Consider the following 15774-nt stretch of genomic DNA (forward strand, 5'->3'; position numbering starts at 1 on the left):
GATGGTGGTGAGAGGAGTCTTATTTGTGTCAGACTGTATGCCGCTCTCATGTTTTGAAATGCAGCAAAAAAATATACAATCTGTGGAAATGATGATTAACTGATAACTTATTCTACGTTATTTCTTAATTGATTGGTTGTCAGCTTGTCTTTGGTTAACAAAGTTCAAAACCTACACGCTCCAAAATCTCCCGTAGGTGGTGACTGTGAAGGTCAGAGCGTATGATTCCCTAGTGTCCTGTGTGGAAACGTCTGCATTCATTGTGTTTCTCCGCTCCGTTATCCTGGTTCCTCATTTAATTTGTCAACTTCTTATTTTTATGGACAGTGCTGCTTGGATTTGTGTTTCTGTGAGTGGGTCGCTTTCAATAAATCAGAGGACAAAGACATTAATAAGCAAGACGTTAATTTGGTGCCAACAGAGTTCACAAGGCATTGTTATCACTTTGACCTTAGAGGTACAGTGTTTCATTTAGAAATCATCTTTTCAATGTTGTGACAGAGATTTTTAACCACCTTAGGGCATATCAATGCTAGAATTTGGTAATTCAGAAATAATATATCTATATTCTTGCCCCTATGCTTTTTTTTCTTTGCTTTAGGAAAGCTAAAATGTGATGTCAGTATTGTACCAGCACATGCCTGGTGGTAGTTTTCTTGCCTGGAGATGTCGGCTATCCGTTAGAGTCAGATTAAAACATGCAGTTGAAGATTTTTTAGATTACAGAGCTACACTGAACACTGTCCCCTCTGTCCTGGGAGAGACAGGGGACAGTCAGTCATCTGACCCACGTGCTGCTGGATCGTCCATCACCCTCTCGCCCAGGGCCACAGAGGAAGATGGACAGCAGTGAATTAGAGAGGGAAGTGGGTGAAATGGCACGGAGGGATGTAGAGAGGCAGAGAGAAACACAGAGGGTGTGTGTGTGTGTGTGTGTGTGTGTGTGTGTGTGTGTGTGTGTGTGTGTGTGTGTGTGTGTCCCCTGCAGGCGGCCTCTGTTGTGTCATGTTGGCATCGCGGCGGCTGGCTGGCGGTGTGCTCGTCCCATCCTATTAGCTCTTTGAGTGACTGCCCGGATCCTGCATTACTCTGCTGCAAGAGCGCTGACTCTGGATTACAGCACGACAGCTATTATCTCACCTCATTATCCTCTTCAGTTGTGATGATGAATTTCATCATCGCTTAAAAATAAATAAATAACGTGGGCTTCCCCTTGCCCGTAGTGTAGCATAGCATTTGGCTCACAGGGTTTGTGTAATTGACTCTTGCACAGTGATAGTACATCGACATGTTGCCACCACCAAAACCATGTTTAAATAATAGAGACCATGTTATCACCTGCTGATATCATAGTTTTGTCCCCGACTGCATCTACAAAAATGTAGAAAACATCACTTATATTTCTATTTTCTTTGCATCTTTAATAATAATACAGGATTGGGATATACTTTAAATAACTGTTCAACCATCAACACTTATTTTGCTGGTTTAAGTGAGATAGATTAATCTACATTTTGTAAAATGATAACGCAACCACTGAAAGATGATAAATTATAATATTGGCTTACTGCCCAGGCCTGATATATTTGTGTTTTTTTTTAATTAGCTATTTATTTAAATGTAAGGAGTTTTCCTACCATTGAATAGAGTTGTCTCACTTTTCGAAGCTTTAAACTGAATTTACGGAACAGATTGAAGCGTCTTGTTATGCTTGAAATGTTTGAGAGGTTCGGGGAAGATTCCTGAAAATGGTCTAATTCAGACACACTCAACACTGGCAGTTTATCAGCTGCTTCGAAACAGAATACCTCCATTAGACTGACGTCAGGGATGTCGATATCGGGACTGATGCTTCTTGGCTGATAATTGGTTATGTGCGATAATTATGTGCGATGATGGTGTGATATTATATATAAACGTTCATCTGTTAGCACATTAATTATTTTACCTTTTATTTAATTGAGAAGTCTCCTAAGATGATATATCTTTTTCAGAAAAGGCCAAAATAGCAACATAAAATATTGTTTTCAAGGAGGCTGTGGTATCCAATGTCTGACTCTTGAGAACATTTTACTGCAGGTGTGTCTCATTTACACCAAAAACAAGCGTGTGTGGCAGGGGATATCTGAACCGCAGAAGGAGCTTATACAGACATTATAGGGTTGTCTACATGAGCAACGGCGGACAGAGATGCATGCAATGTCTGTGTGTCAGGCTGTATAAGCAGTGCCAGGCTGTGACAGCAGTGTCTTTGTTGCTCATCTGCTGACTGTACCATCCTCCTATTCTGCCCCGTTGACCTTCAACACTCCCTTTATACTAGTCTCCCTCCTAGACACACACACACACCCCCACAGGCATGTTCACCCCAGATTTGCGGCATAACACAGATGATGCTGTAATTCTTTTTGATACTTCAAATTTGAAAAAGGAGCATAGTTGAATTTCAGGCAGCGTGTTGACTCACTCTGTCTGCTGAAATACAGAACAGTGAAGTGTGACATGTTTTTTCAACTATAGATTATGCTGCTTTCAGTCAGGTTGGTAGATGTGTTGCGTGAAATATTTCTGCGTTATCTTTAATAGGGTGAGTCATTGACAGACAGAGCAAAACACTGGGCAACTCAGGGAATCCAGGAAGTTCCACCTATGTTTGCCATGAAGCAATTCAGTCAGTTTTTGATCTTCTGTCAGACTTTTTCTACCTTCTAGTGCCTTCTAGTACAGGTGATTGTGTAAATGGGGAACATAGTTTTTGGTTTGTGCCAGTCGTGGTATTGCAAAGCTGCAGGCAGATAACAACCAGGTTGTCACGTCCATCTATCCTGTCTCAGCTTGCTGTTGCTGCCTTATGATTGACGGGTATGAACCCCCCCCTGTTCCTCCAGCCTCCACCAGACAGAATAATGAATGATCAGCTGTGGTGCTCGTCTCCTTCCTGGCACCTCCATCCTTAATGTGATCCTCCATCTCTGCTCCTCATCTTACCTCCATCTTCTTGTCCTAGCTTCTGCTCGTTAACTCCTCATCCTTTTCTTCTCCTCATTTTCTAACTTGATGTCTACTCCTGGTCTCTCCTGATCTTCCCACCCTGCTCCTCCTCTGCTCCCTCTCTACTGTACGTTTAATTTCTGAGGATATTTAAGTATTTCTTTTTGCATGTGCAGGGGTGAGACATCTGAAATGGAGTTTCCACTAAAACGGCAACAATCAGAGGTTTGATAATGGGGGGAAGATAAAGGGGGGAAAGAGCAATGGGACCAATGAAACAAGGGTTTATTAAAGCTCACTGAGAAACAAATTATCAAAGAATAAAGAGATCAGAGAGCGAATTTAAATATGAAGAGTTTAGAGGAGATCTGGTTCACCTCTGTGTTGAGATGCTGCAGTTTCCAACTGCCTGAAACAGGAATCAAAACAGGCCTCTTTCTTTATCTGTCCCTATCTATCTCACTCTCTCAAATTGATCAGGCTTTTAGCTATCACTTTGCAAATACTCCTCCCTCTCTCTCTCTCTCTCTCTCTCCCCGTCTCTCCCTCTCTGCAGAGACATCATCCATCTACAACAGAGTAGAGTTTCTACTGCTGGAGCTTTTAGAGAAGGAGCAGTTTTGTGTTTCCTTTGGGGTTGTGTCTGTGCTGAACAACTTGATTTCATAGGTCACGAAGGAATGATTATCTGTCAGATTTACTGACGCCTCCAGTGTGTGTCCACTGAAATGCGGTGGCTGGTTTGGGTGTGTGTAGGCCGTGACATCAGATGAATGCATGTGCTTTTGGACACATGCATAATGAGGGTGTGTGTGGTGTCCAGATGGCCCTCTGCAGGGTCTTTGCAGGTGGACTATCTGGGTGTCAACACACGCAGACTTACTGCAGATGTCAGGACACCTCAAAGACATTAGAGGACACACACACACACACACACTGCAGGAGGCACTCCCTCCTTGCCTCTTTCCTTTTCTTTTTCTCCTATTTCTCTCACTTCCTCACCTTCTTTCTCACTTCTTTATTCTGTGTTCATGTTGAGGGATTGATACAGCTTGCCTGCATACTGTAGACCGTACCGGTCCAGGAGGAATATACATATACTGTAGTAAAACTTTAACTTCCTCCTGTTCTTCATTTTTCATGTCCCTCCCTTACTGATGGATTATAGCAGAGTTTCTGTTGTGAAGCTGGAGGCGTTTTCTGTTTACATTTATCTTCTTTAAATCTATTTTTGATCGTATTTTGTGTTTTATCGTACATTGTATTCCTACAGTTTACTTGGCAATTGTCGAGGTTAAAGATTAAATGACAGACTTTTAGATGCTTTCTCAAAATATTAGTTTTTTGAAAAAGGGTAAAATGTGTCACAACATACCCATTATAAAAGAAGCATCGTGGTGCTACAGAGACGCCCCGGCCCACAAATCATTTTCTCCAGACATATAAAGTATATATTACAGACCCCAGCAAAAATCACATCATCGTTTTTATAGTTTTTTCTGTGACAATCAGATGCAAAAAATGACCATTTCCTGTGAAATCGTGACTCATATCGCAATGTCTGTCAAAATAATCGCAATAGTATTGCTTAGTCCTACCGCTGTGCAGTGTTTTGGCATCTAATTCAAATTCATGGATCTGTTACTCACACCGCCCTGCCTCTTAATATATTTCATTGTCTAACTGGTACCTAAAATAAATAACACACCCAGGCCAAACCATTCTAGTCTGTTCAGTCTGAACATAAACTAACAGTCCAAAACACAAAGATATATCCAGTTTACTATCATGCGAGACCAAGAAAATCATCACATTTGAGGAGCTGGAATCTAAATGTTTGGCTCAAATGTTGTTGTTTTTTTTAATGAATAATCATGGTTATGATTAATTGTGGGGAATCCATACACTAATGGTTGTTTTGTGAGAGGGTAGTAAACTCACTTTTGTAGCGTCAAATCCACAAAACAGGAACAATTGAAAGCAATCATATTAATATGAATTTTTTGAAAACAATAAAGCAGGTTGGGTGTGATCCTGTTCATGTGGGAGGAAAAGAGCTCAGGGTTGCCTGATTCGGAGGGACGATGGTGGGTGTGGGGGTGTGTGCGTGTGTGTGTCGAAGGGGTGGGTTGGAGGAGGGTCGTTGCTATGACGATGCCAGGCAGAGCAGGGCCATACGGTGCGTTGCGGGGTGCGGCGCGGGGTGCGGCAGGCAGGCACGGAGACCTAGCAAGCAGCTCGTGCCGCTTCTTAGCGGGATAATCCATTGTAATCCCACGCGGGGGAGTCGCTCGTTTCTCCCCGGCACCACCATCACAACCTCCCCTCTTTTTTTTTCTCTCTCTCTCTCTCACAAACCTCCCCATGGTTCTCCATCCCTTGGGATAGGAGGCCGAGGAGGAGCAGAAGGAGGAGGAGCAGAAGGAGGGGGAGTGAAGGAATTAGCATCTGTTACCACTCTCGCTCAGGTTAGCTCCTCTGAGGAGAGGGAGGGGGGAGAAAAGCCTCTGGCTGTCACTGCGTAGTGAAGCCACAAATGAAAAACGACAGGGGACGACCCATTAGAGCTTCCTCCCTCCCTCCCCCCCTCCTCTCTCTCTCTCTATCCCCCTCTCTATCCATCCTTCCATCTATCCTTCTCTACTCCCCTCTGCTCCTCTGTACTTCCCCCTACCCTCTAACCCTCTAATCTCCACAGCCCTTTACTTCTCTGCCTTTCCTCTCTCTTTCACTGTTGTTTCTTTCTTTTTTGGTCTCCCTCCCCTCTTCCTTTTCTCTCTTCCTCTTCATCTAATTTCTTCCTCTTTCTGCTCGCACTCTTTTTTTCCTTCTCTGCAGTCCACTCAACAACGCCCTGCCTGCTAATGACACTGAAATCGATTCAATGCTCTTAATAGCTGACAGATAATTATGGAAATGTAAAAGCACCACAGTTGAGTTTATTTTATTTATTTATTTTTTGGCATCAGGCAAGGCCATTTGGTAAGTTGTATGTGTGTACAAGTGTGTTTGTCCTGCAAATTCTGCATTTAATCTCTACGGTTAAATTAAAAGAATCGGCGAAAAAAATTCAATAACATGTTGTTTGAAACCATTGTATGGCGGTGCTGATTTTGGAGGCTGCAGTTTTTACCAAATAATAGAAAGAACTGTCAGTGTAACCTAATATAATTCACAAGGGTTTAAATATAAAGCTTCGTAATATTACTGTAGTGGCCAACGACCTACTGTGGATCACTGAGAGCAGACAAATCCTCAAGGACGAATGCCTCCTCAAATCATTGAAGCTTTCCATTTTTTACTCAACCTTAGTTTAATTCAATGTGGCAATAAAAACTGATTTCTGAGAACTGTCAGAAAAATGAAAAACATCTAACCGCATGTAAAGAGTTTGGTTTTCTATGGAGACATTTCAGACTGAGACACACATAATCCAGTGTAAAGACTGAAGGTTCATCCAGGATACAAGTTCAATACAGTGGTGCACTGCTGCTGCCTGACAGGGCAGTCTGTTCTCCCAGAGGTCATTGCTGTGTCCTTTACCATGTGACCATGTGACTGTATAATGGACAGATCGCATACATACATCCTTATGGACAGGGTCGTGTTATGCAGCCAACGTGGCAGGGCAAAATCAGAAAAACCTTTCTATTAATGGAACCAAGAAGGGCAGCAACTTGACGTTTGCAATAATAAATCACGATGTAACTAAGCATAAAGCTATTGTATGAAAGTTTTGCTATTGGCAACCCTCTGGTGGTCTAGTTCAATAGGGTTTTGTGTCCTTGAGTTATAATTTATGAAAACCTCTCTTGTGCTGAATGAAAATGTATTTAACTCTCATGTGATTCCTTTTCTTTGGCTTTTAAAGAGTAGCTACAGAGTGAAGAAGAAGAATGTGAGCGTAAAAGAAAAGTCAGATAGAGAAAGACATAAGAGAGGGCTGGAGAGTTGTGCCACAGGAGAGGAGAAATAAATGGAGAGGATGAGTGGGAGGCAGAGTTTATTTCCACCTCAGCAGGGATTGTGTTTGCCAGTGTAAGCGGGGGGGTTCGCCCCACCTCTCTGGGCTACTGTTTACATTGCCTTTATTTCTCCACCGCATTAAAGAAACAATCTGCTTAATTAATGCCAGGGTTTTTAATCTGTGCGCCCTGTTTAAATCAATGCACAAGTGCCCCCATCACTACAATAGAGACATTGATTTGTTGCGTTCTCCCCTGTGTGCGGCTGAAATGTAAAAAAAATAATCTACGATTATTAAATCATATTGATTGAAACGTGCTCCTTCGCTCCTGTGTTCAGAGCTGCACTCAGGTGATATATGTCTCATTTTTTTAAATTAAAGGACCGTTGCTCTCAAGTTCACGTGGACGTATATCTTCTAATTGGAAATGACTGCAAGTTGAATCAGCACGTGCCATTTGGTGGCAGCTTTGCTACAAAGGGCCTCGCGGTATCATCATGCATATTGGATAATTTCAGTGTGAGTTGAACCACCAGCTCTGACAGTATCAGTGTCCTGCTACACTTTGAGCTTCTCAGCAACAATCAGATTTGATTTATAAACAGAAACAATTTCTCTCAAACGATCTATACTATTATATTAACTGTAATTGCCATTTGTGCTAAAGCAGTGTATTCATTGATCTCTATGGCAGCATGGTTTGAATAATTCACCACGTTACTTAATTTTATTATTGGTGTTCACAACATCAATTGGTACAATTGAGAGAGCCGAACAGAACAGGAGTGTTTGAGCTTTTTTCCGTTTGAATTTGGATCTTCTTCCCTCTACCTGGGCTTAAAGTGCCTCCACGTGATCTCAAGAAGAAATTTTCTTCCTTTAAAGGATGCTTTATGTGACATTGCTGCAGCTAAGAGGTTGGGACGCTGGCCACAAACTACAACGTCCCTGGTGCGAGTCCAGTCAAGCACCTTTGATCCATTTCCCCCCCTTCAGAAAGCAGAAAATTATGCAGTTTCCCTGGTCAGTCAAGGTGTTGGAGAAATGATTCTTAAGTAGGATGCAGATGATGGACTATGATAGACAAACCGTAAATCGTCTTTAAAGACACACATGCTGCTATCTTGACTAGGTGGTGGGACAGACTATAACTGTAGGACTGTAGGTTTTCAGAAAAAATTTGATTCTGGTAAAATTCAACATCTGATCACCTTAATAGAAGAGGGAGCTTTGGAGTAACTTAGTGCTTCCTGAGACCGTACAGTATCTTTTTTTGTACCTTCCAACCTTGGTGTGTTTTTTTTTTTTTCCACCCCTCATGTGAGTGACAAAGCAATATCGGAGTGAATTGAATAGACGGAGACGAGTGTGATTTACGATGTGTGAAAGGCCCCACGCATTTGTCCCCCCCCCACTCCACTGCGCAGCTTCGAGGTAACAGCTTGACAGTTAATGCGACCGTTTGCACACCGTAAACACAGAAACGCACAACATGCAGGAACACGGAGAGACACACCTGTTCTTGGACACACACATATTCATACTCAACAACTCATACACACACATTGATGGAGATGTGTGCTGCCAGGCCAGCTGATGCAGCATCTTCCCTAATTCCCCCCCCCCCCAGTGTATTGTGGGTTAAACAATGATTGACTGTAAAAGTGTCAGTCCACCTGTCCTGCTTGTCTTTAGGGACACACAGGCTTTTAGGTGTGTGTGTGTGTGTCCTTGACGCAGGAAGACATTTGCCCTCTTAAACACACTGGGTGCCTCCTGTGCCATGGTGCCCCTCAGGCTGCAGGGAAAAACTAAACACTGCCATGCATCACAGTCACTGCACCACTGCCCAGAGACTGGACAAGAGGGAGTGGTGGAAGAAGAGCGAGGGAGTGAAGGAGGAGTGTGACGAGAAGGTGAAGAAGACCAGAGATAAACATGATGGAAACGGGAACAGAGGCGAGAGAGAAGAAACGGGTTGAAAGGGGAGGAAAGGAGAAGGAGAGGTGATCATGTAGGTGAAAGATCACACTTTAGCCCCACTTCAGTGTGTCCTTGAGAAATGAATCATGCCATCAAGTGCTGAGTCATGAACAAGTCAAGGTAGAGGCGGCCTCACACTAAAAGCCTCCTCTGTATTATTAAAAGTTTGTAGCATGCTCCTTTGCAGCTGGAGTCCGTTTGGTTTCACAGCAGTTGTAATGGAGACTTAGGGAGCTTTCACACCTGAAAGCGCACTGAAGAACTTTACATGACTGAACATCCTGTTGTCATCATCTATGTGGGCTGCGTCTCCACAAACTTGACATTGATTGGTTGAACTGTTCTGCTATATTGTTGTTGTTATTATTATTATTATTATATATTATTATGGCATTAACCTTTAACTCGCAATACTTTCTCATCTCAGTGCGTCAATTACCGACGCTTTGAGACAGGTGTGAAAGCCCCCGTAGTCACAGCATTAAATGTTTCAAAATATCCATAAAAACATTTTCCAGACCAGAACACTGTCAAGAAAACACAGAAGAAGATGTAGATGGTCGTAAATAACAAATGAAGGGGGCGTACTTGAAAACACTACATTTTTTAATGTTAAGCTGTTAAATGATCCATTGTAAACTGTGTTATGAAACGCATCTCATGTGAACGTTGAAGCTAAAATATATCCCAGCATTCACAGTCCTGGAGTGCATGTAAACACATTAATTTAAGTCTGTATATCTGAGCGTCATGAAATGTGTAACTCAGTACAAAGTTATGAATGAGTGCATTGTACAGCACTCGTCTGTGAGGCTGTATGGATTCGTCTTATTTCCGTCATAACTCTTGAACTTTGGTGTCATGACTCATGTGGAGGGAACAGATTTAAGTGAACAATAATGTTTCATGTGCTGTTTTACAGCCGGCTTTTCAAGTGGTTAATCCTGACCGAGCAGAGTTACTCTACAGAAAGCAAATGTTAGCGTTTACTGTCATTGTCTGCCGCCTTTAGAAAGGTCACGTACAAACAGAAGCTTACTGACATGTTGAATCTTAATCCAATCATTGTTTGCATTGTTTGCACTTTTTCCCACATATTGCGTGACGTGCATGAGTGGTGATCTAGAAGAGGCATTCTTGCAGAATCAGGATTGTAAATAACCGTGGCATCTGAAACACCGCAGATGATGTTGTAGACATTGTCAGACTACACAGTATGGCCAAAAGTATGTGGACACCTACACATGTGATTGCTGAACATCTTATTATTATTATTATTATTATTAAAGAGCACTTCCCAAACACACTATTGTCTAAAATGTATCCTGTAGCATTAAAGCCCCTGAAAAGGATTTATCTTGTGACATGAAATATTTGTTTTTTTTCTGTGAGAAGGGCACAAAAACAAAAACAAAACAGTTGTAGAAAATTGTGCGTTCATGTAGGACTCCATTGCTCATAATAAGAAGCCGATGGAGAAAATGTACTTTCAGGGTCTTTAGGGGTTTAGCGGTCCCCCACAAGGAAACAACAAATTTGTCATGCCTTTCGTTCTCACCACCCCACCTCTGTCAAATCAGACTGTTGTCTAGCTGATACCATGTTGTCTGATCCCAGCAGAAAGGAAAGAGAGGCAGGACATGGTACCTCCTGTTTCTTCCTGATTCAGACAGGGAGTAGGAATAGAGGTGGAGGATGAGGGAGGCTGCGTCTTGTTTGTGTGTGTGTGTGAAAGAGAGAATATGACAAAAGAGAGAGGGCCAGTGGACAGAGAAAGGAGAAGAATAGACGTGACGAAAGCCTAGGAGGAGAGAAGAGATCCCTGTGTAGTCGGGCGGCGATGGAGGGATGCAGAGGCGGTGACGGAGGTCTTGCTGCTGAAGGGGGGGATTTGTGTCAAGACGACAGGAATTAGGTTGGCCTTCGCCTCTACTCATGAACACTCATAAACACACTCTGCCATGCTTTTCTACCTCCAGGTCCCAGGGCTTCCCTCTTGCTCACTCCCTCTCGTTTCACTTTTTATTCATCATGCCCTCCTCTCTCTCTGTCTCTCTCTCGTAAATTCAAATTAATGCTGTTTACGCACGGCCATAATTAACTACAATTAAGCCAAATAAGATTACAATGTTTAAGATGTAAGTGTAGAAATAAATAATGTTAGAAAACACATTACAATACTATATACAGAATACATAACTGCACTAATGTCTATACTCTGTACTAGACAACATAATATACTGTCACTATTTAATGGTGACTGTGAGAGGCACAGAAGAAAAAGAGATCTAAAAATCTCTCCCACATGCCTGTCCCTCTTTGCCTCAATCTCTCCACCCTTCCCCCTCCCATCTCAATCCTCCCTCATCCTCTCCTCTCTCCCTTCTCTCCTCGCCTCCTCCTGCTGCCCCCCCCCCCGAGCCATGCCCCCCCCCCCCCCCCCCTCCTGACCTCTTTCCTTTTGCCTGGCTGTACCTCCCTGGATAGTGTATCACCATTTCTCTCTCTCCCTCTTTACCACTGTGCCTCCACCCATTTCTCCCTCTCTCCATGCAGCAGTTTTGGCTCCACCCCTCCCTCCCCCACCGAACGAATGACACAGTCGATACCATCCTCAGCCCCCGCTCTTTCTCTTTCTATACATCACTTTCTTTTCTGTACAATCCAGCTACTATATTTGTTTTTTTGCACTGTTGACTCATTCAAATGACCTCCTCTTCCTCTTATCCCTCTCCGTTTCTCTACCCTCCAATCATCTTTCTCTTTCTATTTGAGCTCATTCATCCGATCTTTCTGCTCTCTCATTCATTTTCTCTCTATGTTCATCAGTCAAAATCTCCCTATTCATGGCTTTTCTTTTTGTGCTTTTGTGATGCTGGAAAAATTGTGGTGCATATTAAATGCAAACCGTAATAAACAAACGATAAATTGGGGTGAAATTATAAGTTGCATGTAGGCTAATGTTTGAAATTTGAAAAGTGTCTTTCCAGGTTTGTCCATCCTTCCTCTCTCTTGTCTTGTGCAAAGAGGAAAGCTTCATTGTTTGTGTGCATGTGGGACCAGTAGTCTATTCAGAACAATAAAACTTAACAGTCAGGCGGACAGGCATCCATCCTGCCTGCCTGCCAGCCCGCTTGGCACACACCATTTATTCCATGATCACTTATTTAGTAGCCTGTCTGCCCTGAAAAGAGATACAGACAGAGATAGAAAGAGATATTGAACCTTATTCAGCAATAAATACTGAAGCGTTTAACACCAATAAAAACTTCCTTTTCTTTAGCGTTTCATGAGATTAGAGACCATTTAAACCTAAAATTGGCAACTTAAAACCACAAAATATGGATTGATTAGATGGATATTTCTCAACAGCTGGTATCTGAGGCTCTGTGAGTTGAGTCTAGCAGTCGCAGAGCAACAACACAACAACGGTGAAACTTAACAGTCAGCATGATCAGATTTGAAATAGCAAATTGTCTGCGTGTGGAGGGTTTCAGGTGATGTTAACTCAGCCTCAGTTAGATCAGTGGTGTCCAGCCTTTTCAGCCGGTGTCCCCTTACTTGCAAACCATCATCATTGGTTGCATTTGTATTTGGTTTATGTCCAGGTAAACCGACCGAACAAGTTGGAAGAGTTTTTTCTGTTTTATCTGAGTATTTCTGAAACGACTGAAGAAGTATAATTATTCAGTAATTCACAAGTTCATAATATTTAAAGAAATAAGTATAATTTTGTGTAGCATGTTAGGCATCTTGTGACTTTTTTAGATTTATCTTGCAACCTCTTGTCCCAACTTCAAGTGGGGTAAATAATTATATATTGGTTTTTACTTCACTACATTCATTTGTTTTCTATTGTTACTAATTAACTTTTCAGATCAAGATCAAACAAGTGATTTTCAATGTTTTTGGCTTGTGACCTCTTACAAAAAAAGTTGCGTCTGCTTTGGGCCCCTTGTCAAGATGCAGATGTTTGTTTCCTAAATTCAGAACCACTAGACTAAACTAGTATCTAAAGTAGATAAACAAGCTCCACCACAGTAAAATGCTGCTTACTCAATGATGTAACATGATATGTAATAATATGTCAGTGAAGGTCAGTTTTCTCCAGAACGAGTCGTTTTGCTGACATTGATTTTTTTTACTTGTATCAGCGTATTTATATTGTTGTTTTGGTAGTTTTACTTAAGGAAAGGATCTGAATACTTCTACCACCACTGCTAACCCACATGTAGGGAACTACTGGTCTAGATGTTGAGGAAGGAACTTGACTAACAAAAGGGGGATGAGAGACGAAGGAGGGGTCATATTATAGGACTGTGTTATTGTCTGGTCAGGCTGCAGACTGGTTGGGTTTAATCATATAAACAGACACTGCTCTCTTTGCCGCGGTCCGCTCGACCCGTAACAATAGCCTCCACAGCAGCTGCAGTCTCTCTCTGAGGACTCACGATGCATTTCACTCACAACACAAAACCACATCTCTGGTACGTTGGAAAAACTACCCAAGCTGAAAAAAAATATTTTGCCGTTATTTCAATCAACCTAATTTAATTGCTGATACTCAGGAAGGCCTTAGCAGTCAGTACACAGCTTGTAGCTTTAGAGAACAGCATCATTTGATAACTCAATATGTTCCTCCTACAGTTTGGAGATTATTTCCTTGTGTCATTGTCATCGTTGTCACCGTCCTGCTGGTTACAGGAAGACAGCAACTGTCACCCAATTTCATTCCAGCTGTGAGGCTTAGTTTGTAGGGGTGTACACAATAATAAAATGAACACTTGGAATGCAACTGTTCTGCAACAAATACAGTTTTATAGCTGATACTATAGGAGAGTAAAGAATGGAGAAATAATATCAGAAGCAGAAAGTAAAGACAGTTTGTAAGACTCTCCATCCTGCCATCTGCTGGGCATTAAAAATAGCCATTAAACTATTGTAAATAGTGTATTTATGTGTGTATGTCAATTCAGGACAGTGTCTCTAACAGCAGTCATATGACATCTGACCATTTCAATTGGGAGTTTTTTGCTGTATTATGTTGTTGTCACACCAATAAGGTTCCACGTGTCACATGTACTTTCTGAAACAGCATACACACCTGGGAATGATAATGATGATTAGTGACACGATGTACAATAACGTATGTAGCTTATTGGCTGTTTTTAAATGCCAAAGCCAGCTCTAGAATTGCCCTTTCCGTAATTGATTTAGAGCATTGTGTTTTGACTAAGTTGTTTTTCTGCATTCTTCTTCTGATGCACTATGTTCACTTAATGTTAAGGTCATCCAGTTATTATGGCCTTAACTTGGCCTGAAGCAGTACAGAGTCACAAGCTTCCTTGGGTGCTAAGGAAGAAGGAAGACTCAGAATACCTCTTTACAGCTTATCAGGACGAAAGTGTTCTTTATATAGCACTTTGCAAAACATACAGACAAGTAAGAGATGAAAGAGTGAAATAGAGAAAAACACGTAGTATATAAGTATATAATCTATAAAGTAAAAGCTGTAAAATCATAAAACATTTATAGAAAAAAACAAGGGTTTTAAAAGAATATGTGCAGCTCACATATTCCAACAGCGCTAAATCACTCAAATCACAGAAAACATATTTTGTCTCTTGTAGCATTAAATCATGCAGGTAGTTTTGGTTTTATGTGCATTGTTAGAAAGTAGCTGACTCACACTGAGGTTTGTAGATTATCCAGAGAAACAGACACATGGTTTATGGAAAGACATGTTGATGTTGCTGTTTACTTGCTTTGGGCACCGCAAACAAAGTTCAGCCAAATCCACCGATTTGGTGTGTTGACAGAAATCTTAAAGATGGATATGTGAGAACATGGGCACAGTAAAATCTAATCTATCTGCATGGCTAAACACCACTAGAGGTAGAGGTTTAGGGCCTAAATGTCCTTGTTGAAAGATTTATATTTGAATGTAGATTTATATGTAGCGCATACCATACATGGCTGACTGTTTGTTGTATGTCTTTGTCCACACATCATAAATATGAGCTGTTGTTTTTACCATCAACCACGTCTGTGTGTCTGTAACTTCATTAGTTGTTAATGTGAGAAAATGCCCTTCAGCTCTGCGTTCGCCTGCAGCTAGAATCAGGAAATAAACATTTAAAACAAATTCGTGAAATGTAACCTCTCTCTCTGTCTGTCCTTTCAGAGGATTCATCCTCAGAGAGTGGCAGTGGAAACGGCCTTCCTGCTTTGACCCCTCCTTCCTCCGCTGTAACGGATGGCGCTATAGTCAGGGAAACCGATGTCATCAATGGCAACGGTGGCCCCGCCCCACTGGATTTCAGCACGCCTACTTCCTCCTCCTCATCGTCCGAGGACCAGCAGCCGATGAACCTGAGTGACCCGCCTCCTCAGCGCCTGCCCCTGTCCACCTCACACCTGCCTGTCACTGTGTCGGCAGCGGCGGCTGCGCTGCTCGGCGCTCTGCATCCCAACGCGCCCGAAGAGCTCCGCAGGAAGTACCCGCTGGCTGCCAAACCTTCCCTGGCCCCGCACCCAGCCCTGCCTCTGCCACACGCACACACCCTTCACGCACATAATGCACACACTCCCAACACACACTCCCAGTCCCACATACACACCGCAGAGCTGAGACTGGACAGAGATGGCAGAGACTACGGGGGCAAGGTGAGACCGCAAGGCAGACACACACTCTCACACACTCACACACACAGACATACACACACACACACACTCTCACACATGCATGTTTGTTTACAATGAGATTTTATAAGGAAGGAGTTAATCTGAAATCACCGGATCCGGTTCCACTCAAGGCTTCACCTAATTCAGGC

The 15774-nt window shown here is 42.4% G+C and overlaps 1 protein-coding gene across 1 annotated transcript in view; it reads left to right on the top strand.

Moving 5' to 3' along the window:
- LOC119905035 (nucleolar protein 4-like) overlaps window positions 1–15774 on the top strand; it is a 161792-nt gene that overhangs the window by 125215 nt on the left and 20803 nt on the right. The window contains exon 6 of the mRNA XM_038721718.1: window positions 15126–15607. Coding sequence (XP_038577646.1) covers window positions 15126–15607 — 482 coding nt within the window. The remainder of the gene's footprint in view (window positions 1–15125; window positions 15608–15774) is intronic.

This window comes from Micropterus salmoides, unplaced genomic scaffold (assembly GCF_014851395.1).
Source record: "Micropterus salmoides isolate LMB-PRFRI ecotype aquatic unplaced genomic scaffold, ASM1485139v1 Ms_hic_scaffold_16, whole genome shotgun sequence".
Taxonomy (NCBI): domain Eukaryota; kingdom Metazoa; phylum Chordata; class Actinopteri; order Centrarchiformes; family Centrarchidae; genus Micropterus; species Micropterus salmoides.